This window comes from Microplitis demolitor, chromosome 3, assembly GCF_026212275.2.
Source record: "Microplitis demolitor isolate Queensland-Clemson2020A chromosome 3, iyMicDemo2.1a, whole genome shotgun sequence".
In the NCBI taxonomy this organism is placed as follows: Eukaryota; Metazoa; Arthropoda; class Insecta; order Hymenoptera; family Braconidae; genus Microplitis; species Microplitis demolitor.
Window position 1 is genome coordinate 21,634,648 of NC_068547.1, and position 26,422 is coordinate 21,661,069.

The 26,422-nt window shown below is 30.4% G+C and overlaps 7 protein-coding genes across 11 annotated transcripts; 4 read left to right on the top strand and 3 right to left on the bottom strand.

Moving 5' to 3' along the window:
* Positions 1-2,205: 2,205 nt before the first annotated feature.
* LOC103569812 (plasmanylethanolamine desaturase) lies at positions 2,206-6,098 on the top strand. 5 transcript variants are annotated; one of them, XM_008547323.2, is made up of 6 exons: positions 2,206-2,617; positions 2,705-3,052; positions 3,348-4,091; positions 4,773-4,984; positions 5,075-5,293; positions 5,384-6,098. In XM_008547323.2, exons 3-6 carry the CDS (start codon positions 3,845-3,847, stop codon positions 5,642-5,644), a joined length of 939 nt encoding a protein of 312 aa, XP_008545545.1. In that variant the 5' UTR covers positions 2,206-2,617; positions 2,705-3,052; positions 3,348-3,844; the 3' UTR covers positions 5,645-6,098. The 5 variants fall into 5 exon arrangements, with proteins under 5 accessions (XP_008545545.1, XP_008545548.1, XP_008545544.1 ...); XM_008547326.2 differs by lacking the exon at positions 2,705-3,052; XM_008547322.2 differs by lacking the exons at positions 2,206-2,617; positions 2,705-3,052 and adding an exon at positions 3,063-3,251.
* A 3,617-nt stretch (positions 6,099-9,715) lies between these two features.
* Positions 9,716-14,627, top strand: LOC103569811 (WD repeat-containing protein 82). The gene has a single exon (XM_008547321.2). The coding sequence runs from the start codon at positions 10,531-10,533 to the stop codon at positions 11,476-11,478; it is 948 nt and encodes a 315-aa protein (XP_008545543.1). The 5' UTR covers positions 9,716-10,530; the 3' UTR covers positions 11,479-14,627.
* On the bottom strand, positions 14,624-17,196 carry LOC103569809 (aspartate--tRNA ligase, mitochondrial). The gene is made up of 9 exons (XM_008547320.2): positions 17,010-17,196; positions 16,694-16,942; positions 16,256-16,624; positions 16,008-16,184; positions 15,684-15,935; positions 15,401-15,610; positions 15,127-15,336; positions 14,882-15,065; positions 14,624-14,809 (listed from the first exon to the last, which is right to left on the bottom strand). Exons 1-9 carry the CDS (start codon positions 17,094-17,096, stop codon positions 14,643-14,645), a joined length of 1,905 nt encoding a protein of 634 aa, XP_008545542.1. The 5' UTR covers positions 17,097-17,196; the 3' UTR covers positions 14,624-14,642.
* A 168-nt stretch (positions 17,197-17,364) lies between these two features.
* LOC103569808 (U6 snRNA-associated Sm-like protein LSm4) lies at positions 17,365-18,588 on the top strand. Its single transcript, XM_008547319.3, has 4 exons — positions 17,365-17,582; positions 17,657-17,698; positions 17,771-17,869; positions 18,218-18,588. Exons 1-4 carry the CDS (start codon positions 17,580-17,582, stop codon positions 18,506-18,508), a joined length of 435 nt encoding a protein of 144 aa, XP_008545541.1. The 5' UTR covers positions 17,365-17,579; the 3' UTR covers positions 18,509-18,588.
* A 4-nt stretch (positions 18,589-18,592) lies between these two features.
* Positions 18,593-22,963, bottom strand: LOC103569806 (ATP-dependent RNA helicase WM6). The gene is made up of 8 exons (XM_008547317.3): positions 22,875-22,963; positions 22,198-22,421; positions 21,788-22,008; positions 21,380-21,563; positions 21,060-21,178; positions 19,561-19,839; positions 19,182-19,437; positions 18,593-19,093 (listed from the first exon to the last, which is right to left on the bottom strand). Exons 2-8 carry the CDS (start codon positions 22,397-22,399, stop codon positions 19,080-19,082), a joined length of 1,275 nt encoding a protein of 424 aa, XP_008545539.1. The 5' UTR covers positions 22,400-22,421; positions 22,875-22,963; the 3' UTR covers positions 18,593-19,079.
* Positions 22,888-24,336, top strand: LOC103569807 (protein cornichon). The gene is made up of 5 exons (XM_014441881.2): positions 22,888-22,976; positions 23,140-23,398; positions 23,566-23,634; positions 23,711-23,967; positions 24,199-24,336. Exons 2-5 carry the CDS (start codon positions 23,318-23,320, stop codon positions 24,221-24,223), a joined length of 432 nt encoding a protein of 143 aa, XP_014297367.1. The 5' UTR covers positions 22,888-22,976; positions 23,140-23,317; the 3' UTR covers positions 24,224-24,336.
* A 397-nt stretch (positions 24,337-24,733) lies between these two features.
* On the bottom strand, positions 24,734-26,381 carry LOC103569804 (glia maturation factor beta). Its single transcript, XM_008547308.3, has 3 exons — positions 26,237-26,381; positions 25,991-26,134; positions 24,734-25,405 (listed from the first exon to the last, which is right to left on the bottom strand). Exons 1-3 carry the CDS (start codon positions 26,237-26,239, stop codon positions 25,133-25,135), a joined length of 420 nt encoding a protein of 139 aa, XP_008545530.1. The 5' UTR covers positions 26,240-26,381; the 3' UTR covers positions 24,734-25,132.
* Positions 26,382-26,422: the final 41 nt, after the last annotated feature.

Genomic DNA, 26,422 nt, shown 5'->3' on the forward strand with positions numbered 1-26,422 from the left:
GTTTTATAAAAGTGTCGAGCATCAGCTCAACATCTTGACACAAATATATCGACAAATGACCTTCGTGTTAAATTCATCTTTCTTTGACTACCACAGACCGTACAAGGTTCTCTTCCGCGATATCATCATCGCAACACCAAATAGTTTTCAATTTTCAATTATTTACATCAAAAATAATTACCTCGTAATGTATAAAATCAATCACCACAATTTTAATTAATTAGTTATTTGATTTTTTATAATTGAAATTTGAATAAACGGAAGTTTGAATTATTTTTCAGTTTGATTACAATGATATGAGTAAGAGTGAAGTAATGCCAGACTTATAGCATATATATGTGCATATATACAGCAATATGACGGAGTATCTGCGTGCGTAATGAATATATACATGTCGTGTTAGATAAAACCGCATATGTATATATATTTTACACAATCAAAGAATGAATGAAACTACTTTTAGAATGTTCGCTATGTGCTCAGCAACATCCTAACGCATAAATATGTTTCAATTTGTGGTGAATATAATTAATGTCTCGCAAATCATTTAAACTAGATACTCATCAAACCTTACAGGTATTTTCCTGTGTCTAGTCAATTAATTTTTATTGGAATACAGAAAAAAAAACAGTAGATAAATATTTACACGACAAGTTTACTTAATAATTAACGTATAATTTAATAAACAATCGGTCGGCTGGGTGAATAGCAAATGAAGTAGAATTTGAAGTAAAATTAAAACTCGTGACTGACGATCGATATCTTTAATTCTAGCGTGACAATCGATCCACTCATATCATGTTAGTTATACATAATTCCTACGCGTTTTCCACTTGTGTATATAAGTTTATAAATAATTGGCTTACTTCCACTATTTTTTTTACGCAACCAAATTTATGTTAAGCATACATATATATGTATACGTACATGCTTTTTTATGTTGCAGGTACATAAAACTTGATGTTTTGCTGTAATAGATATAAAATAGTAGATTTAATGTTTTGTGTGGATGCACACGCAATCCACAGGAACTAAAGAAAACGTCTAGGGACCGATTTAATTTACGGTAGCATCGTAAAGACATCGGTGTTGTCTCTAGTATGTGAGGTACAGTAATAAAATATTGACTGTTTTCTTGCTCAATCGATCGGTACTTACATCTGAGTAGAGGCTCTATAGACTTAAGAAAGTAACCGCTGGGGTTTGATGTTGAAAAGGGAATCAGTCATTTTCACAAGGATCCTATGATTGAACACGTACTAGAACGATTTATCACTAATGCGTTCAGCGAGGGCTAAATTTAAAAGAAGTTTTTATTGCAGTAAATTTTCTTATCCCCACGGTACTTTAAATGCGATGTTTATTAGGTTGTAAAGTGGGAAGACGAAAAGCGGGAGTGGAGATGAAGCAAAAAGTAATCGAGTTAAGAAAAGATTTTATCGTTTAAAATTAATTAAACAAGTGTCCGCGTGTCATTATTATTATTATTGACTTTGAGCGATTTACAAGGACGGTAATAAAGGTTTATATTTTATTTATGCCCGACGAAATAAAATTTTCAACCACGTGTTCATCGGACGATAATCATACGTTATTTAAATCGGATCGATTGTTAAAGTTCATATTAAACTGTAAACCGCGTGTAAAATCGATAGCAAACTTCTTCCTTCCGTTTTTTTGCGTTGTTATCAAAGGTCTTCGCGATGACCTCGTCATAAGCTTGGGGATGGTGTTGATTAGCTCGTTTATTTTTAATTTATTTATAAATTAAATTATTTTTTATGTCGACAGACTCGAGCAAAGGTAACCAGATGAAACTGACAAGTCCAGTTGATTTGAGTTCAATGATCTCCACAATACGATAAAGAGACTCCACAAGTGTCTAATTTAAGTTGATTCACATTAACAGCTTAAAAACAGCTATTGCTTTCGGAGCGGAAACCTTTGAGGATTTAAACGCTAATAGCTGTAATCATAAATTACCTAGAGTTTCAGTATATTTAATAAGTCCAAGTACAAGAAGCTCTTTGCTAATTCGTCGGATTGCTAAAGTGAAAAATAAAAAATAATTTAATTGGAGAATAGGACATGGAGAAAAAAGGAGCGGATAAATTATACAATCAAATATAAAGATAATATTGCGCCATGAGACGGCGCTGCGAGCGTCGCGACGCAGGGCGTCGTCGGCAGACGGCGTCGATCTTGCATGCCCTTAAAAACTCGTGGACGGGACGTCGGTGAGCGAGTAAAGGCGCCGGGCCGTTATGTGCCGTGACAATTACCAGACTACTCAGACAGTTTAGTGAGAGAAAAAAGATCAAACACCAGTCAAGTGGGAGTAATACACATAATGACATACGTAACATATATATACATATATATAGTATATGTATATATATACAGACGGAGTGATGAAGTTTAACGAAAGAGAAGAATATCAAAAGCTAAATCAGGTGAACCAAAGAAAGTGATAAATTACAAAAGGCTGCACTTAGTTGTGTGTTAAATAAAAATACATCGAGTCGAAATTATTTAAAAAACTCGCTGCAGATGAGACCAAGTCACGTTACCTAAGAAGTACAAATTATTATTTTCTTTTAAATTCAACCAAACCAAGGTCAGTTACAGAATAATATTTTAACTACAATTATTATATTTATTTTTATCTTTATCTTTATCTGTATCTGTATCTATAATCCTGTAGGCTGGTCATAAATCATCAGTCACAATCGGAGTACTCTGATGTGTGATGAATTGAACTCACAATTATTAATATAATATATAATTTGAAGATGAAGCTTTTAATTCACTGGTACATGACACTCATTCATAGCATGACTTTTTTTTCTTCAATCTCTTCTTATTTGTCGTGCCTTTGAACAGTTAATTGGCTGCGAATGCGCACAAAACCTCGTCAACTGCAAGCACATACCCCAAGTTTAAGTGTGTGTACATCTACGGCGTGTATCATCGCTCTAATCATACACATAAACACATTCCTCATTTGAATCATCAACACTCGGGTCTGTTGTACTGTAACTCTACTTTACTGGTGAGTAAGAGTGAGTCCGGTGATGTTGATATATTTTTTTATTGTTCATTATTTCCTTTACTCTTGTCGTGGCAACAACAGACCAACTGACACCATCCAGTATAATTATCTGATCTGGTTCACAAACTTACAAGTTCTTACACTTGACATTTTAAATATTTAGTTTATTAAATTAAATTTTGAAGAAATAAATCATCAAGTACTTGATAATAATCATAAATTTATAATAAACTAAATACCCAGTGCACGTTATCGGAAGTCATTAAGATAAAAATAACTTATTTGTTTGTTTCAGATAATAAAATATGTGGTGACAGCCGATATTATTTTTTAAAGCAACTAATAGTAGATGATGCTGGCTCTAATTGTTCTGATGAGTAACAAAAAAAAATAATTATACACTCAACGTTCGTGACATCGACCTTCAAATAAATAATAGACACTGAGGGGTCGACGTTTCATTTAATATTTACCTGATGCATTACCGAGAGGTTCATTCACCGGTCACTGTACCTTTAAATCGGCTCAACAAAACCGTCAGTGTCTTTACAACGAGGCATGTAATAAAAATTATAAATAATTATTCCTATCACTATTTTTATGACAACAGTGAGATTGAATCTTGTTATCAGTTTTTGGCTTTATATTAATAACAGAGTGATAAAACGCCGCAGTGTACTTTTAGAAAATTTCAGTTTATTGAAGACTACAATGATTTCATCAGTGTAGTTATCAGTTTATTTATATACAGATATATATTATATTTATACGTGTACAATTACAACATCGAAAATGACGACAATGAATACGGGTGTACAACATTTGGAGAAAGCGGCCACCACTGCTTGTACCATGGCGACAAATTTTTTGGCGCCAGTTAAAACGGAGCAACAAATCTACGAAAATTCAATGCTCGAAGATGATCCGAATGCTAACTCTGTTGTTACAACAACAAAAACGTTACCTGAACACAGCACTGTCCCCAGATGGGGGCCCAATCACAAAGGTGCTCGGGAACTTGCCAATCTATATAGTACAGGTCAGTGATTATTTTAATTACGGGCATTCTCAGATAGTACCCGCTCCCATTTTTAAAAACAAATTAATGACAAACTGTCGACAGTATCAAAATTTTATTAATTAATTTCAAAAAAATTAAAGCGTTAATTGAAAAAAGGACAATGTACTTACTGATAATTGTCGCCGATATATAGATTATTTAAAAAATTACTCAGTTATTATCAGTTAGAAGTTTAACGAAATTTTTCTAAGGCGAGTAAAAATATTTTGCGTAAAGATTTTTTTTTCTGTAGAATTGATATCAACCGTATATAATTTTTTTTTAAATCTTTGTAACTTTTTTTAAATAATTAATAAAATTTTAATACGCCATGAGCATTGAAGATCATTTAATATTTTTAAAAAGTGTGGGGGAGGGGGGTAGTATCTAAGAATGCCCGTAATATTAAATTTAAAATTTTAATTAAATTAATAGTACAGATAAAAGTAATATTTTTATTTCGTGACTTGAAGTTTTAATTAAACAACTAGTTTAATTTATTATTAGTTATATAAACGTGCATGATTCGTAATAAACTTAAACTACACCTATCTAACCGTCTATTTATAAATTTAATATCACATCATATCAGAAATTGAATTCGTGTTTTAACTTGAGTAAAAAAAAAAATAATAACATCTAATATTTATTTATGTGTAGGAAAGAGAACGCAGGAATGTATCTGCGTAGGGATCTGTATAACATTAATGGCAGTGAATTCATTTTTTATTGTAATACGATTAAGACTGGAGAACTTAAGTTCGATAGTAATTGCTGCGTTATGTGGAATTGTAACTGCAGACTTCATCTCTGGATTAGTTCACTGGGCGGCAGACACGTGGGGATCGGTGGAGTTGCCTATCCTTGGAAAAGTAAGTCGTCTAAATAAATCGATAATATTAGAAGCTTGGGTGTTATTTTATTTTCATTGTTTTCTTTTTTTCTTTTCTTTTATTACTCAGAATTTCCTGAGGCCATTTCGCGAGCATCATATAGATCCAACAAGTATAACGAGACATGACTTCATCGAAACAAACGGCGATAATTTCATGGTCACTATACCGGCGCTGTGTAAACTCACGTGGGATTTTCTTACTCTGCCTGAGCTGGAAATTCAGCGGAGGTTTCTATGGAGCTGCTATTGGTGGCAGCTTGCGATATTTGTAGCAATGACTAATCAGGTAAAATGTTTATTGCAAAATATTACTAGTAAAAAATATAAATAGAGTGAAGTTGACTTTTTTTTATGAGTCTTAAATAATTTCCTGCAGATTCATAAGTGGTCTCATACATATTTCGGGTTACCCGGTTGGGTCGTATGGCTCCAAGAACACCGAGTGATTCTCCCACGGAGACATCATCGAGTTCATCATGTTGCGCCTCACGAAACTTACTTTTGCATAACAACCGGGTGGTTAAATTGGCCGTTGGAGAAACTAAAATTTTGGTACATCCTCGAGACAATTATTGAGGCCACAACTGGCTACAAACCACGTGCTGATGATTTTAAATGGGCGCAAAAGCGCTCTTGAAAGTTACCGAGGTTTTTGCAATCAATTGTGTGGTGTATTATTGTGTATACATGCGATAGAGTTGTTAATAAAAAGGCAATCACACTATTGTTATCTGTAAAGACACGTACGGGGCTGGACCCCGTGACATGACAATTAACATACTCCGATTGATAAGTGTTTTTTTTTTCGCACAGAAGACAACTATCGTCAGCACATATTATTTTTATGTTACCATATGTGAAAAATATTGCACTCATCTATTGTGAAAAATAGATATTATGATATATACATTTATAGAGTTGCAATTTTTAAAGTAAACGCAATGCCGAAATGTGCTTTTTAATATTTACACATTGATTAAATTTTTTTAGTACGTCGAAGGGTAATTATTAATTTGTAATTTACAATTCTCATATATATATACATATATGTATGTAAAATCATAATGATTTTGTCATTTATTTGGAGAGTATTTATTTCAAAAAAAAAAAAAAAAAAAAAAAAAAAAAATTATTTATGTGAGTAAATCACGCTGAAAATATTAAATTAATATATAAATATAAATATAATATATAAATAAAAAATTTCACAAAATAATGCAAAATAGTCGCGGCCTTAGAGAAAATTTTTTTAGTGATACAGTATTGCAATATTTATACACAACAATTATATTAAAATAATAACAATATTACTGATATAAAAAACGACTTTAAAACAGAGCACAAGACGTTAAAAAAGTTTCTATATACCAAAGTTATAACATATATTTTGTTTTGTATTACTATAAAAGAAAAAAAGAAAACTTAAGACAGCAATCGTCGCACAATATGCCCCAACTTACTAAACTTTTGATAAAAAAGATTTTAAATAAAAAATATTTCCCTGAACCTCAGAAAATTGTCACGCTTGCAATTATTTTATTCTTTGTACCATTAATTGCACAATTATTTTTATTATAAAAAAAATGTATCTCTTATACAGCACAAATATTAAAAATGTCACAAAAAAAATTTTATTAAATTGCTCAGACTGTGCTCGATACTTTTTTAAAAAATTCAATGACTTCTGCCATAAGCGTATCAAAATTTTATCAATTAATTGAAGGGCAGTTCGCTGGGAAATAGATTTTAATAAAATTACGTACAGTTGATATCAATTTTGAAATTTGAAATGTCTAATTTCGTGGGCTAAAATTTATTTATCAAATTTCGTTCAACTCCTAATAGATAACTGTAAGTAATTTTTTAAAATTCTATTTAATTGATTAATAAAATTGTAATACAATTATGCCAGTTGTCATTGCATATTTTTAAAAAGTGGGAGGCACTGTTTGATAATGCCTTTAATTCGCTGTGCATTAAATAAATAAGTACAAGTTTAAGGTTCAGGGGACCAATAATACATGAGCCTATTGAGCGACACATTAAAATATATATAATAAATAAAAATAAAAAAACAATCGATGCAGCTTTTGTAATAAAATATACCGAAATAATTTACGTAAATTTGAAAGTCGCTTTTACAATAAAAAATAAAATATACAGATAAGACGAGAAATTAAATAACAAGTTAAATATATTTATATATAAATATAATTCACGCCGTCCTATAAATAATTTAAATATATGCAATATACCTCAGTAATTTCGACACTATTATATATTATTTATTTGTTATAAAATAACGTACATATTTTTTCGGCGTGAAAAATATTATTATTACTATTATAAATTGCGCGTGTGATAATCTATTTCGATAATTTATAATTACTATTACTATTATTATTATTATTACTATACACTACTATTAAGTGATTGAAAGAGTTGATATTTTTATTATTATTAATATTACGTTTCGATTCGGTGTAATTTATTCAAAACCGCGTCGTAACTTATAAAAAAAAACCTATGCAAGTCAGTTATAATAATAAATATATAAATGTATGTATATTTATCGTGATTTTAAAAATGCGAATATTTTTTTTTATTCTAAGTATTAATCGTTATTGTTGTTACTGAGTATGAAAAATAAAAATCGATTGAATATTTATTAAAAAAACAAAAAATATAGAATTTAATTAAATAAAATTGAGGAAAGGTAAGAAGTTAAACTAATTGTTAAGTTATAGAATGAAACGATTTTAAATTTTTGCTAAGTACGAAAGTGATTTTACGAGTGGAAAATCCAAATCGATGGACTGTATACTCGAACTATTAAATTATTTATTCATTTATTATTTAGTAGAGAGCTGTATTAAATTTGTACATAAGATAATGCAATTCAAAATTCATTGATTTAATAACAAGAGTAGTATGTGAGTAAAGTGCAGTTTGATTGCATTATTTATCAGTCAATTAGCTGAAAGGTGTATTTTTTTACAATGAAATAATAATCAGCTTGAATTTTCACGTCTCACTCTATCTGCAGCACAATAAAAACGCAATGAGCAAAGAAAAAAAAAACATAAATCTGCTGACTGCTAGTGTTAAAAATGTATGATCATTGATCATTTTCTTGAGCTTTTTGTGATACAAGATACTTACAACTAGATGGAATTGATGGAAAAACAAGTTTAATTCGATGCTCAATTATATTTGATAGCGCTTGATTAAAAGGTACAACTGTTTTATTTAACAAAACAATAAATGTAATTTTAACAACAAATTTTTTAATACATATATATGTATCCGCCGACAACGAACTGTATAATGTGAAGAAATTAAAATTTGGATAATAAATGAAAATAGCGCAATTTTTAAATTTATTTTTCTACAAATAAAATAATTGTTTTATTTTTATTAAAAATATTGATATATGTATGATTACTTATGATAGTGAAGGTAGGAAACATCTGTCATAATATTTTTTTATTATTCTTCTGATTCCATTATTATTTCAGTTATCTTTTTACATTGATAATTATTATTTAACTTTTAACTTATTAATTTTATAGTTCAATTTTTATTGTTTAAATTTTTTTTAAGTATCCCGCCTTTTCATTTTAGATATCCCTCTTTTTTTTTTAATCCTACTGTTCTTACGCCAGTGCTGCTGCCAGTAGTTAATGGGTAGAAAAAAGGAAAAAAAATTCAAAAATTAAAGACAGACGACAGTAAAAATAAAAATGGCAGCTAAGTTTTTTGTGAAATATCAATTTATGATTTTAATTAATTACATGAAAGCAAAACAATTGAGATAGTGATTTTTAATAGGATTCTTGTGAAAAAATAATATATATATATTGTAAAATGAGCGAATAAAAAAACATCCCTATAAAAAAAATCTCTAGGTTTATAAATCACTAAAAAAAATATGGTTACGGTTTAAAAATTCTTAAAGAATTTTTGTATGCATTTGAAAATATTTACAGTTAATTTAATTTTTTAAAAGACTAAATTAAAAAGTTAATAAGAGATAATTACTACAAATAAAAATAAATTTTTAATGAGTTAATGTATAAAATTTAAATTCAATAAGTGAAAACATAAATAATTAAAAAAAAATTGAAACAATACAAGTATAGAATCATTTAAATATATTTAAAGTATTTTGTTTAGTTAAATAAATGAATGAAAAAAAGTATGTAATTTTGAAGATAAGTAAAAAAAAAATCCTACAAACAAACATTTGCATAACTAAATTCAAATATATACAAAAACTATGAAACGAACAATTCTACATAAATGAACAATTATACACATAAAATGTCTATAAATAATCAACATAATAGTGAATAAGGTTACATTGTAATATATAAGCATCAATAATAATAATAATAATGGATTACGAAACTCCTCCTAATATATTAAAAATGTTAAGTATGATTAATTGCGTATTAAAAAATTATTATATTTAAATTTTTCGTTTTCAAACCTGAGCAAAAACAGTACCTCTGCCCTGTGTCTTATTTTCAGAATCTAAAATATTTATTTTGTTAACTTAAACAAATATTTCCCGCTGACGTCGCCGTAGATGATGGACCTCGTGTCCGGGGATATAAATAATGGCGGGCGTCGACGTGGAAGTAGACGTATAAGCAAAATAATAATGATAGTAAAATCTCCAACAGAGAATAAAGTAACAGTTGGCACTATTGTCGTGCAAGGATTAGTGACTACCATCGTGCATGGGTTTTGTCGATGGATTTTTACATCAGAAGAGACTCGTTTTGCGGTAAGAGAGCATCTATTTGACGTGAAAAATAACAAATTGTCGTGATTTTGTTCGACATTTGTCGTGACAATTTGCCAGCTGGTGGGCCCAGTGGTTTTGTTTCAAATTGGCGGTAATAGATCATAAGATTACCGGCGTTCTTTTGTAACAACGACAGTGTGCGATCATCATTTGCCTGGGACTTTTTTTTTATTTTTCGTCAACCCTTTTCACACAACAATCGCTCACAAGATCAAGTTTTTTAAAATTTAAGTAAATATTAATTCTGATTAATTTAAAACGTCAGGCTGTGCCGACGCCACTCTAATTTATTACGGATGCTCAATACAGTCATCTAAGCGTCATCGTATAAAATTCAATCGTCAACGATAATTAAATCTTTGGAGAATAAAATTGGACAGAAGAGGGAGACATCATCATATATACAGACACATATTAAATATATACATACCTATACATATACACATATATACAAATACATATATTTTAGAAACGAGGAAGGAAGGAACGAGCGAAAGAGAGGGTGAGGAAACTAACGAGGAAGGACAATAATCGCGGCGTCGGTGGCTGCTGCGACAACGACATCAAGACAATACAATAATCATAAGTATAGATTCAGTATAATAATAATAATAGTTTTATCCGACACAAGGGACATCTTTTATTTGTTTGATCATCGGTCCTAATAATAATAATCGTCATAAAAACAACAACAACAACAAGAGCTAGCCATGAAGCTCGTCGACCACGTGGTGAGGAGCTTCAAAGTTGCCAAGATATTTCGTGAGAATTCGGACCGTATAAACAGCATCGATTTTTCCCAGAGTGGTGACACACTGATATCATGCTCGGAAGACGACCAAATAGTGATTTACGACTGCGAAAAAGGTACGCAAATGCGCACAGTTAATTCGAAAAAATATGGAGTCGATCTTATCCACTTTACTCACGCCAAGAACACTGCGATACACAGTAGCACCAAGGTCGATGACACAATCCGCTACCTCAGTCTACACGACAATAAATACATAAGATATTTTCCCGGTCACACCAAGAAAGTCGTGTCACTGTGCATAAGCCCCGTCGAGGACACCTTTCTCTCGGGTTCGCTCGACAAGACACTGAGACTTTGGGACCTGAGGTCGCCCAACTGTCATGGAGTGATGAATGTCTCCGGCCGACCAGTAGCTGCCTATGATCCCGAGGGTCTCATCTTTGCCGCGGGTGTTAACTCTGAGTGTATAAAACTCTACGATCTTCGTAGTTTTGACAAGGGGCCTTTCGTCACCTTCAAACTGACCCAGGAAAAAGAGTGCGACTGGACAGGCTTGAAGTTCAGCCGGGACGGCAAAACTATTTTGATTTCAACAAACGGCAGCATCATCCGTCTGATCGACGCATTTCACGGTACACCTCTGCAGACATTCGCGGGTTACCTCAACAACAAAGGAATCGCCATCGAGGCGAGCTTCAGTCCGGACTCACAGTTTGTCTTCAGCGGATCAACAGACGGTCGAGTCCACGTGTGGAATGCTGACACTGGTTACAAGGTCTGCGTATTGAATGGTGATCACCCAGCCCCCGTTCAGTGCATTCAATTTAATCCAAAGTACATGATGCTCGCGTCTGCATGCACCAACATGGCATTCTGGTTGCCAACTGTCGAAGACACTGCGTAAGAGTTTTCATCTTTTTTTTTTTTTTTTTTTTTTTTTAAATAATAACTGTTATTATTTTTTATTTTATAAATACACGAGTACAACACGATCTCATCGGTACATCAAGTGCGAATAATTATTGTGAATAATTAAGGATTTAAATTTATTGACAATTACTGTTTATCTAACAGCTACAATATGCATTTTTTTTACAAATATGTTATTATTTGTTTTTCTTTATCGTCATCTGATTAACGCACGAGGATACCGAGGTTCAAGAGTAGTATAATTTCATATTTTTTTTTTTTTTTTATATTAAATAAATAGTGTAAGAAACATTGCGTGTAATTAAGAACACACGCGCCGAAACGTGATCGACAATGCGCCGCCTATATTTATAACATTTTATTACATTACAATATTATATAAATTTATATTTATATATATATATATATCTATATATTTTTTTTTTAATTTAGAGACATTTGTTATCTCCGTCATTGACATCGACACTCACCAACACTAATACTATTTAAATAATAATGCGTATATATTAGTTATCTTCGGTCACATTATTACTGAACTTTAACAAATATAAATACCGTTAGTATTCACGTTTTGTATCCGTGTACATAGTTATGTTCCTGTGTACCTGCGCTTGTCATTGCGGCTACAAAAAAGATTTAAAAAAAAAAATATAATTGTATATCAACAATTTAAAATGTTAATTTAGACAAATGTCGTTTAAAATCAACCAACCGATTCGTCATTTTATTTGCTTAGATAAATTACCGCCGGAATAATATTTTTCGTTAACAGAACTTCCATTTCCGTGCAAAAGCTATTTAATTGTCTGGATATGGGCAATAAATAAAATGAGATAATTGATGAGTCGCTTGGCTGAACGCGCGCAAAAAAAAAAATTGAAAAAAAAAAACCCTGTGACCCTTTTGTTTATGTAAATACGGCACTCCTTTTATTATTCATATATAATTACGATAAATATGTATAACAAACGTTCCCTTTCTCATTATCTATCGTCTTAACGTTTCCTCTCAACAACTCATTTATTCTGCATTAAATTTACGCGGATAAATATAAGTACATATTTATATGTAGATATATATAACTATCTTTATATTGCATAACATTAAATATGGATGTAAGTATAATGATGCATGTGTGAGAAAGGCGCAAGCGTTTGTGATTTAATGATACGAGTATAGATGTACAACTCGATGTAATATAGTATTTTTTATAAAATGTAATAAACAAAAAAAAATAATTAATATTAATAGTAATGGTAATATTAATTATGAATATAATAATAATGTAATCGCAATTGATATTAATCAAACTGTTTGTCTTCGATTAATATATAGTTTGCGCAACTGAATCCAAGTGTCGGGAGTCTATAAAATATATATATTATATATGTGTAACAAAATTATCATATTGACGAAATTATAAATTTTAAATGATTTAAGTATAAATATATATATGATATTTGTCTGTAATTTCATTGAATTTAACTGCCGTACAACATGTAAATATATATATTAATATTAAATAAAAATTGACGCTGTGAAAGATAATAGCATTAACAAAAAAATTTTAAAAGATTTAAATTTAAAATAAACAACTGATTGGATCAACATTACGTCAATTCAGTTATTCTGTGATTTCCGGCTGATTATCACGTTACAAAATTATCTGTAGATTTAATAACCAACAGCGCATACATTTTATAGTATATCAATAATTATAATAATAATATTAATATTAATAATAGTTACTAATTACTAATTATCAATCAATACTTTTATTGGATCCACTCAGTGTGGAAATAGACGTGAATAAGTTGATAGCATAAGAGTAGCATGTGAAAATTTTGAGTAAAAAAATTATTTATATGATAAGGTAATAGACCTAATACCCGATTAGAGAACTAGTACCTGATCACTTTCTGTGTTTGTATATCTATATTTAGTAAAAATTAGTACATATAAATATACAAATACATGAAGTGATCGGGTAGTTCTCTTCGTGTACTAGGTCTTTTACTTTAAAAGGAAAAAAAATGTTAAGTGTCAAAAGAATTAATTAAGCGCGGTTCGATATGTATTTAGTGATACACGCGCCCCTTCTCCGTCCGCACAACGAGAAATTATTAACTTTGTAGAATCAAAAATGCTTAAATGTGGTTGTAATAGTGAACGGTATTTTCAAATGTGAATGAACTTTTTTTTTTTTTTTGTAATATTATTAATTTATTATGGTAATTAATAATAAAAATTAATTATAAGTGTCGGACACTGACAACTATTATAATCTATATAATAATAAAATTAATCTTCCATTGTTCATTATTAATTTATCCATCTAGATGAGCTGTGTCGTAGCATTTGAAAACACACACACAATATTTATATACATGTGTATATAAATATACATTCAGACACATTCATGTATTTTATTTACGTACTTGTCCTTTTTTATTGTCACTGTCAAAAACAATATTAATAATTAAAAAAAAACATTTCCCTTTTTTTTATACTTTCAGACGATGGAATTTTTATATTGAAATATAAATAGATGATAAGAGTAACATTTATAAGCACCCACGCTTCAATTTAAGTTGATTAAGATATTTAAAAAAAAAAAAGTTGATAAATAAAATAAATTGTAAATGAGTCTCACCATAAGTCGATAAGTTCCGTTTTATCGGCTTTTAATTAATTAAAAAAATATTAATTAATTAAAGTAAATTCATCCATATTTGCTGAAATCAAATAACACATTTTATTTATGCATCTTTTTTTATCGTATGTTTTCATGATAAATTAATAAATAATAATGATAATAATAATAATAATTGTAATAATGTAAGTACACTAGGCATGAGCTACGTTTGCTGCAGACGTTCTCAAAATTAAAAAAAAAAATTAATAATTAGGGATTGATAGTTTTATTGACGTAATTTATTGTAAAAAAAATTATATCATTAAATGATTTATAAATTATGAAAAATTAATTATAATAAATGATCATGGCGATGATTTAAAATCTTGGTAAATTATAACAATACTGTAATTATAACTTTTTTTGTAATTAAACCAGCAAGCTAATTGATTAAATAAAATACAAACCGTTTTTTACACCTTAATTACTAGTCAACAATATCTTTAATTTTTATTTTTTGGTGTCGATAAGTGATACAGTATTTTTTCTTCTTCTGATATATCAGCAGGTGCTCCAGACATCAGGTCCCGGCCTTCCATTGTCTTAGGAAAGGCAATGACGTTTCTGATGCTCGGTGACTTGCAGATAATTGATATCAAACGGTCCATTCCTATTAGTGATAATTAATTACCATTCAGAAATGTCTATTACAATTATAATAATAAATATTTATTTAAAATACCAAAGGCAATGCCTCCGTGTGGAGGAGCTCCACTAGCTAATGCTTCCAACAAGTGTTTCATTTCTAAAGTATCGATGTTCAACATGTTAAGTACTTGCTCCTGTAGCTTCGAATTATGGTTTCTTATGGAACCACCAGCTACTTCGGATCCATTCAACACTAAATCGTAATGCAATCCTCGTACCTACACAATAATAATAATAATTATAATTTTATTTATTATCATTATCATTATTTATACCAACTTTCAATGGATCAGTCTCCAGATATTTGACGTCATCAGGATGAGGCGCAGTGAACGGATGATGAGTCGAAGTAATACTTCCGTCCTCTCCCTTTTCAAACAAAGGAAAGTCAACAATCCAAAGGAATTTATAATCCTGAGTTCTTATTGTAAGTCCTTTTAATTCCATAACATTTGCAAACTCAACATTTATTTTACCGAGAAGTTTTCTCTAAATATTTATATAAATTAATTACACGTGATTTATTTATTTGTTTATATAATTAAATACTTACAGCATTATTTTTACTACCATAGGCTAAAAATAAAGCGTCAGTTTTATTTACACTCAGTCGTTGAGTCATACCATAAATATTTACGCCGAACTTTTCAACCTTCTCCCGCCATGAATCATCTTGAATTTTAATTTGCATTAATTTAACGTCTTTAAAATTTTTATCTCTGATATCATTCAGTTGGGCTTTCACTGCAGCTGTTAAATGTTCCTGCGAATTAAAATAAATTACAAATTAATTACTGACCACTTTAACATACCCACATTTTAAAAAATAAATTTACCGCTCCCGCGGCTATGGGCAAGGCGTAAATTTCATTATCATCACTATCTTCGGATTTAGGTACATTAAATATACGATAAGGAAGCCGGAGATCTGGTTGGTCTGTTCCAAATATTTCCATCACTTGTTCGTAAGTGAAGTGTCTAAAAGGAGGAATCAACTCAGCAAAGTCTTTAGGCCAACAATGACATAAAAGATCTTCGACTAAACTAATAATACCTTGGCGATCAACAAATGACATTTCTATATCCAGCTGGAAGTTAATTTGAATAAATATCTGATAGTAAATTAAAAGAAATAAATAAAAAATGACCAAGAGATTTACTTGAGTGAACTCTGGCTGACGATCAGATCTAGCGCCTTCATCCCTATAACATCTAGCGATTTGAAAATACCTATCAATCCCTCCGACCATCAGCAACTGCTTGAATTGCTGAGGACTCTGGACGAGTGAATAAAATTTTCCTGGCTCTCGAGTCGGCACCACAAACTCTTGAGCTCCCTAAAAATAATTATTACTTCAAAAACAATTAATCAAGTGCTAATTTAAAGAAACTAGTCATTAATAATTACACCGGGGGTCCGTCTGAAGAGAGTAGGGGTTTCTACATCAACAAACCCGCAGTGATCTATCAGGTATCCGCGTAATTTGTGCATAAACTGAGATCTCAATCGTAGATTTCTTTGCATTGAGGGAAATCTTAGTGACAAGTATCTATACTGCATCTGCAGCATTTCCTTGGGTACATTGTGCTTTCTAATATAAAAAGGAAGCTGTGACACGGCGTTATTTAAAATTTCAAGTGACTCGACAACAATTTCTATGCTACCAGTCTTCATTTTTTCATTTTCTTGTCCTGCTGGCCTTGGTGCTACTTTTCCTGTCACTGAAATAACACTTTCGAAGTTTGATTGCTCTACAGCTTTAATCAAAGATTTTTTCTGCAATGAATAATAATTATTGCATCATTAATTTAAATTTATACTTATTTTAATAAACAGGATCCTCACATCATCAGGAATCAACAACTGGATAGTTCCATAGGAATCTCTTAACGTAATAAATTTTCCCATTCTCTGATACTCCATCCATCCGCATAAATTCACTGTCTCTCCAACATCTTCAACTCCAAGTTCTCCACAAGTGTGCGTTCTCTGCAGATACTTATTAACTGGCAATAATTCTTTCCTCGGATTTTTAACTTGCGGATAATCTTGACTGTAATGTGCTGATATTTTTTTTCCACCACCAACTTTATTCTTAAATTTTTTAATTTTCAGTAAACAGAATTAAAAATAAATTATTATCTTTTAAATTTTTAATTACCTCTGACTTTTTTACTCCCAACACGGAATCATTTAAAATGGATCCTGTACATCGATGCAAATAATTTAGTCCCCGTCTTATTAACATATTTTTTGGAATTATTTATTTATAAAAAATATTCTTGATAGCATGTGGAGATTTAAAGTTTTTTTTATTGTAAAAAATTCTGTACAGTTCAACCTGCAAAAGAATTATTTTTTCTCCCACCATTTTTGAACAGTCGAGTCATTGCTGCGCATGCGCGACAGTGCAAATTCTTGCACTTCAACATAATCAAGTAGTGGGAAAAAAAGATCACTCTTTTGCGGACTTGACTATAAATTTTCTTATGAAAAGAAACCTTTAAGTTTTTGTATTGTCAAGCACTAGGAAGTACAGGACTAGGTTATGTTTCAGTTGCATCGTAGAGTTTACGATTACAAGCACAGTAATTTTTAAGTAACAATTAATGAAATTGTTTATTGTAAATGAAAGCTAACAACTGATTTAAATATTTAAATTTAATTGGAAGGAATTTTCAAACCAAGTTCTGAAGTTTAAAAAAAAATAAACATTTAATTATTTACAAACATGGTAAGTAATTTATTTTTAAAAAATATTTTTGTTTGAAAAATTAATGTAAATATAAATATTTTAATTTATTTTAGTTGCCGCTTTCATTACTCAGGACAGCGCAAAATCACCCAATGGTAATTATTTAAATAATAATTAAAATTTTCGAATTATTTTTGGTACTAATTTTATAAAATTTAATTATTTAGTTGGTGGAATTAAAAAATGGAGAAACATACAATGGACATTTAGTTAGTTGTGATAATTGGATGAATATCAATCTCAGAGAAGTGATTTGCACATCTAGGGTAAGAATTTATTTTTCATGTTAATTTAAATAGTATATTGTGTGACCGCTAATAAAACGAAACAATTTCAAACTGCGGATGAAGTTGGCTGACATCACCCGCAGTTTGAAATCGTGATTTATCCTGACTTACACACAATATTTTTCATGATTACCTGGATTGGAACTTAGTTTCATACAAAGTTAGAACTGTCATTTACGTAAATTTTCATTCGCGGCATTGGACCGAAATTCGCTTGTTTTGACTGTGGGTTTACGATATATCTCGAGACACTGAAACTTTGAGAAGTTTCGATGCTGGTATCAGGAAAATTAAATTTACATTAATAATTATCATGCTGCGTTCTAGGACGGTGACAAATTTTGGAAAATGCCAGAATGCTACATCAGAGGCAGTACCATAAAATATTTACGTATTCCGGACGAAGTAATAGACATGGTGAAAGAAGACGTTCAAATGAAATCACGAGGAAGAGGTGAAATGAAAGGCAGAGGTGGCCAAAGTCAGCGCGGAGGCCGAGGAGGAGGTCGTGGTGGCGGCACTTTTGGTAACCGCGGCAACAGAGGACCGGCACCTTTGGGTCGTGGTGGCGGCGGCAATCAAGGCAACAAACCCCTTAATAAAAACAGAAATAAATAAATCTTAATTACTATCATTACTTAATAATGTATTATTTAATAATTAAATAAAAATCCTGTGGATTATGAAATTAAAAGAAATTAATTGGTTTAATTTAATTAATCTTTATTGGTAGTCACGTTTAAAAAAAGTTATTTTTTTTTATATGTTTTGTACTTATAAATGAAATTTTACGACAAATATTTCAATACACACTAAAATTATACGAACATTTTTTAGTGACTTATCGATAATATTTTTCTTAATCGATCGATTTTATCTATTATTCACAAATGTTGTTACAATAATAATAATAATAGAGATCATAAACGGTCTCAAAATAATCCTTAATTAAGAATACAATTATTTATTAATAGTAATAATTTATTTTTCGTGCTATTAATGGTTACGATGATCCTAGTTCTCTCCACTATTCACATTATAAAAAAAGACTTAAAAGATAAGGGATGATTTCTGCTCCCTTGAGTTGTCGACTAATTTACGTACATAAATTCGTCTGCGTCAAATCAGTCGACTTTGTGCCATCCTGGCTACTGGTACACATGTCTGTTTGACAACTGCATCATATTGTCTATCGGCCTTCAACTGTAATACGAAATAAAAATATTATTAGATGGTTGAATTAAAATATGTTGATGATAATCTGGTAGGGAAATTGTGGAAATGAACTTACTGTAAGATGCTAAATCGATTTCATCTGGTAATTCCGTGATGTTGACGTCAAACCTCTCTTGGACATCATTCAATATTTTAGCGTCGCTCTCATCACTGACTAATGTTATCGCGAGACCTTTGGTACCAAAACGACCAGCTCGTGCTACACGATGCAAGTATGTGTCTGAATCTTCGGGCATGTCGTAATTAAATACGATATTTACTCGTTCGATATCCATACCACGTCCGAACAAATTAGTCGCCACCAAAATACGCTAAAAAAAAAAAATATAAATTGAATACTTGATGATTAATCAATTTTTTTTTAGTATAAATTATTAACAGAGAGGTCAAGAGTAAAACAATCTCAAGTTCTCGTAGTCGTCTTGATTATTTACCTTTTGGAAATCTTTGAACTGTTGATACCTCGACAAACGTTCTTCCTGGGTCATTCCTCTGTGAATGCCAATTGCTGGGAAATTTTGTTCCGTTAATAATTGGGCTAAGGCCATGCACCTTTGCACAGATTTAACGAAAATAACAACTTGATTAAATTCTAATACATCAAGAAGTTCAAATAATTTTTTATTTTTTTCGTTTTCCTTGAGCTTGACGTAGTGCTGCTGGAGACCGTGAAGCGTAAGTTTCGCTTCGTCGTCAACGTAAACTTCCATAGGCTGTAAAAGTATAGATAAATTAGTAATCATGTAAACCACCAGTTATATTATTTAGGATTTCATTTCCATGGAGAATTGACTTTAAATGTTGAGCGAAAATTAATGTAAAAATAAAAATAATTTTGAATTTAAAAAAAAATTTCAAGTGAATCAACTAGTTGTTACAGATTTAAATTTTGAATATAGATTCTAAATAGAAAGTTGCGTTGAATATAAATGTTTGGATTCTTAATCGTTGATCAGATAGTCACTCTGGTTACATACGCTCCGGTGACTGTCCACTGTCAAGGAAGATGCCAGCCAACTTGGCAGTGGATCCCTTGACAGAGTTAACGATGGTGTTTGTGTCACCCAGGAATGCTCAGCCACACCATCCTCTGTGCCCGATTGATGGTTACACTCTCCTCTAGATAGATCGATCTTTTGATTCACCGCGACTATCATCTTGATTGAAACGCGAGGTATCATGCTTACGGGTAACAGTAGACAAAACAATAGGGTGCTTTTCAGCAGGCATTCAAGTTTGAATCCACTAATATATATATATATATATATATTGTTGTCATAACTTTACTCATTAGCTCGATGCACCAATTATCAACGGCCCCATATAATTATTATTAATTATTTATTTATCGGACGCGATTTAAAAATTTGTTTCTTATTATTATGAAGATACGGTCTAATTTTTTTTGCCCTATCTAATTCCCCATAAGCGCACCCCGTAAATCCTCTTGAATCTTCTTTCTTGTAATCTTCTTTCTTCAGGATGTCTTGAAGTCTTCTTATTAAAACCAAAGTATTTAAAATACCCTCCCTCCCTCCCACCATTATTATTTAAAAATATTAAATATTTAACGGGTGTTAAACGCGAGTAAATTTTTTGAGATAAGAGAGGATTATTGAGGCGAGGATAAAATTGGGAAGTTATCAAGGATTAAAATGTGATTTGGTTCAGCGTATGAATTTTTTGCGGACATTGGATGTTGATGTCCGGTTCCAAAGGATTGCGGACGTGAAAGTTTTCAGGATAGTTCAGATGTGTAAAGTATTTGGATAGATTTATACAACGGTTGGTGTCACTAGCTAGCCTAACCCGCGGGTATTAATCCTCGAACGTTATATTTCGCGAGGCCTGAGCGGTCTCCTGGGTGTAAGCATAGGGCCAACGAGGTAGAATCGATCGAGGATCGCAGTGAAGAAGAAGTTTGGCTAATTACATCTTGCATGAATTTTTTGCAGACTGGTCTAATGTCCTTAGACAATGTTGCGCTGAACATCATCACTTGCTTGCCGTGAGGAGTGCTACGGAAGATTTCTTGTACATCTCGTCTCATATCTGTAATCAAAATTTTTCTCATATTAAAAAACCGTTTATTGGCAATTAAATAAATTAATTGGTAACTAATAAAATATTAAGTCAGTTGTGGGTGGTAGAAAATGTTTGTCATCATTTTAGGCTCGTGACGAAAGAGGACATCATTCTTAGTTTTTTTTTTTTTTTAAATTAATTAAAATATTAATTATAAATTATGCTTACCCAATAATTCGAGCATCTTATCACATTCGTCGAGAATAAAATGTTTCAAGTGTTTAAGATTAAGTTTTTTGGTGCGCACAAGTGCAAGAATACGTCCTGGTGTTCCTACCACAATATGTGGGCAGGTATTTTTTAAAACTTCTTCATCTTTTTGAATTGGAAGTCCACCAAAGAAGACACCAACCTTTAAAATAAAAATAATAAAACATAATTAGATAAATTATAAAAATATTAATTTGAAAATTAATATTTGTAAGTCTCCATCAGTAGTGGGTAGTGGTAAAAAGTGATGTCATCATCTTTAGGCTAAGAATAGTGTTACATCATCTGGAGATTGTTGACTTTTAATGTTTTTATAATAAGTAATAAAAAGAAAAGTTTAAATGTAAATGAATATTAATATCTCACCTTGACTTGAGGCATATATTTGCTGAATCGCTCATACTCTTTACTGATTTGGAATGCTAATTCACGTGTATGGCACATTACCAACACGTACACTTGATTCTCTGTTAGCTCAAGCTGTTGCAGAGTTGCCAACACAAATACAGCTGTTTTTCCCATACCGGATTTTGCTTGGCACAGAATATCCATACCAAGTACAGCTTGTGGAATACATTCGTGTTGAACTATAATTGTAAAAATAAATCATCATTAATTTTTTATTCTTCGTAAGGCTATAAGCATTTAGTTTACTAATTTTAAATGTTCTGAATAGATAAATAATCATAATTATCATATGTCCCTATCTATAGAAATTCGTCATTCATTTAAAAAAAATCAATAGTACTGGTATTAGTTATAAAAATATATATTACCTTCTGATGGATGCTCGAAACCGCAGTCAACAATGGCCCGAAGAATTTCTGGTTTCAGCAGGAAATCTCTGAAACCGCTGCTGTGGATTGAAACGTATGTACCCTTGACTTCTTTTTTAGCCGGCGCGTCTCCACTCCCATCAACTACCGCCTCGGTCTGTTCCTCATCTTCGTAATCCAAAAGGTCATCGTTATCAGCCATGATTGTGAATGGGTTTTATTATCTAAATTAATAAAAAAAAAACACGTGGTTAAATAAATAACTTCAAAGTTATAACCCAAGCTTGCTCTACAAGTTCATAGACAAAGGACTACGCCGCCATTTTCAGTAGCATGCTTACTTGGTAATTATTTACTCTAATAATGACTAATATCGACAAATTTATTCTAGATCAATTTAAAAATTTCTAGATCTGATCAATTGTAAAATTGTATTGTATATTGAGACGAATTTAATTTGTGAAAGTAATAAAAATCAACTGATTTAAAATACTGGATAATAGTCGGCGTCTTTTTTCAACAGATGAATTTATATCGCGTTTAAATATTCAAATAATATAATAATTTAGCAACTCAATGGTTTAATTACTTTAGTAGTTGTTAAGTGTTAACATAGAATGTAATTTAAATATCGATTGGTGATTTAAATATTATAGATAAATGGATTTAAAACTTACTTGTAACTGTTGCGAAGCCGAGCTGATCTCAAATGACGCTGTGTTATAAAGATTGTAATGGCTACCCTCCAAAATGCCGACGTTGCTTGTTTGAGACCGGAAGTAAGTCACGCCCTCTATAAATACATACTCAAAAATAATTATTTTCACTGATAATAATTACCAAGTACAATTTTATTATTATTTAAACAACTTTAATAAACATTTAAATTACGGCGGAAATTTTAAATAATTTAAAAACAAATTTAAACAACTTAATTTTTAGAAAGAGTTTTTAAAAAGCGACAGGTGCGAGATTTTAATGGCGACGATGGCGGAAGTATTGGAGTCAAAATAAATGTTAAATATTTTAATAAATTTATTTAAAAAGAGGGTTTTGAATATACATCGGAAGTTAATTGTACGCATGATTCATAAATAAAATAAATAACAGTGTCATAACAATGGCGTTTAGTTTATCTGCTTTTTCATATATTATTTCACTGATTGTTGATGCATTTCTCATATTTTTCGCTATTTTCCATGTAAGTATTTTAAATTAACAATACTTATAATTATTTGTCTTAGAAATTTTTTTTTTGCTTCATAAACTAATTATTCATAACCTTTAACTGATGACTTTGAATATTTTCAAGTTCAATTTGGCTAATAAAAAACTTTATATTGATTAAATTAAAAAATTTTTTTACAGGTGATTGCATTTGATGAATTAAAAACGGAGTATAAAAATCCTATTGAGCAGTGCAATAGTCTCAATCCTGTATGTAAATAAGTTTTACTTAAATAAATTTGTTTTCTCAAGAGATAAGATAAAAAAACGATTATTTTATTTTTAGCTCGTACCTTTTGAATATGGGCTGCATCTTCTGATAAATGTATTATTCTTGATAAGCGGGGAATGGTTGTCAATATTAATAAATGCTCCGTTGATTGCCTACCATGTAAACAGATACTTGACGAGGCCGGTAATGTCAGGTCCTGGTCTGTATGACGCTACGAGTATTTTAAATGCCAATGTTTTGGCAAGATGTCAAAGAGAGGGATGGATCAAACTTGCATTTTATTTGCTTTGTTTCTTCTATTATTTATACGGGTATGCTTTCATTATTTACTATCCTATTTTTATTTATTTTCATATCACCTGCATTGAAACTGCGAGTTTAAATGTCACCAGACATTTAAATTTAAACTTTTAAATCAGGTAGTTATTATGAAAAAAAAAATATATATATATATTGTGTCATGTCTGAAATCTTTTTGATTTGCTGTCACAAAATATTCAAGTAAAAAAATTATAAAAAGTTTTTTTTTTTTTTTTTTTCAGAATGATAAGTTCACTTATTCACTAAGTGATTTTTAAACTGCCAACGAATGCAAATTTTTATGTTATTTATAACTTAAGATGATAAATAAAAAATACAAAGGGCTATTAAGTAATAAATCTTCCAAAGCCTAGCTCTTATTTTTGGTTAATTAGTAAACCATAGTGCCAATCTTCGAGATTGTTCCAGTGTATCAGCAGCTACTAAAGTTTTGCCTTAATGATAATTATTAAAATTATTCGAACAAATTAACACTACAATGCAGATTAGTGTTAAGTGTCAGGTACATATACTGTAATGACTTTAAATAATTTTTGTCATCCATACTATAAATTTAGGGGGGTAATTAAATAATTATATACTTGTTTATCGATTCAAGAGATTTTCTATTGTAATGATTAATGATGTACAGATTTTTTACTTTATCAATACATGAGTATCAGCATAATTCTAGTCATTGATCTGCTATTCATTTTTTTTTGTCATTTGAAGCTTTAATATTTTTTTTTTTAATTATAACAGCGAAACTTACTGTAGTTTATTTACTTGATAAGTAAAAATCGTTTTATAATTAATGATGATTAATATTAAAAAATGTACAAAAGCAATTATTTATTAATATGTATTACCGCCACCTCTTAAATATTTGGTATATAATTTAAACTATCGAATTGACTAGTTTTCAAAAATCTTTTACATAGATATCAATTTAATTAGCGTTAATTATAAAATTTAAAAACATGGTATCAAAAGTATAAATTCATTAATTTAAAATTGTTGCAATTAAATACTGTTTAGAAAAAAGAATATTAATAAATTTCATTGTAACAAATTGTAATGTGATGAGTTATAAGTCTTTTTTAAATATCGACAAGTTTTGGCAGTCGCAAAATATGTTTTTCGTATATATAAAAAATAACCAATATAATTATTACTTTATTTCGATAAATTTTCTTTGAGCCATTCCTCAGTGAGCTCCTCCAGTTCTCGCACTTCGAAACATTTTGTCAGCTCGACTTCTTTCTGAAGAACGAGTTTCATTGTTGCGTACAAAACTTGCAGATCCATTTGAATATCTCGTGGTGTGTAAAATATAAAACACATTGGGTAGGCTATCCTACCATCTGAATGCTCCATTTTATATGAGTACACAATATATCTTGGTTCATGACTTGGTATTATTTCTTGCAGTTCATCTATTTCGACATCCTGAAATAATTTATTGCAATAAATTAATAAAATTAAGTTTAAATATTCAATTTAATGAGAAAGTAATTTAAAATGGCTTTTTTCAAAACGACACTGAAAGTAACAGACACTGAAATTTTTTTATTTCAAATAAATAAAATATCCTGATCAAGAACTACGATTGGAAAATTTGAATCAGGAATTTCCAGTTGAAAGTTAATTAGAAATCGGAATAAAAAGTTTTTATTCTGATTCATTCTGATGGGAAAATTTAAATCGGGTACTCGAAACGTTCCAGAGTAATTCTGATTGGTTCTCTGTTTCCAATTACATCTGATAGAAATCCGATGGAGTTTTAATCAGATTCAATCGAAGTTTGTAATCAGGATACTGATGAAAAAAATTTCATGAATAAAAAAAAAATCTTTTTCTACTCAATTACTTTTTATGATCTAATCAATCAATTTTTTAAAATACTTAATTTTGTAGTTTATCGTTTTTAAAAAAAATAAAAAAATATTAGACGTCTGCTAACTTAAGTATCATTACTTTTTTACATAAAATTCATTCATGTCTGCTACTTTTCGCGTCATAAAAAAAGTTTACCTCAATAAGTTGATCCAAGCAGACAGTTTGTTTTTCACGATTAACTTTTATAATCAACGCAGCATTTTTTTTACTCTTACGGAATCGGAAATCTTTTATCGCTTTTCTCACTTCATCTTCAATGTCACACGTACTCTGCGAAGTCTAATTAAAAAACAAACAATTGTCAGATTCCAGTAGTAAATATTTACACGCCTCAATAGTTTAAATTTATAACAAAAAAAGTAATTAATAAAATTAGTTTACCATATTGACAGATTTATAAAGATGTAGTAAGTCCGGATGTACCAGTGCCAGTACCAGTAAGTGATGTGATGATGAATCAGCTAGAGATTGTCAAGGTCAAAATTGTATTGTAATTGATTATTTAGTTCAATAGGGAGAAGTGAACACAAGTGTTTTTTATATATTTCTTTGTTTTATAAAACGGTT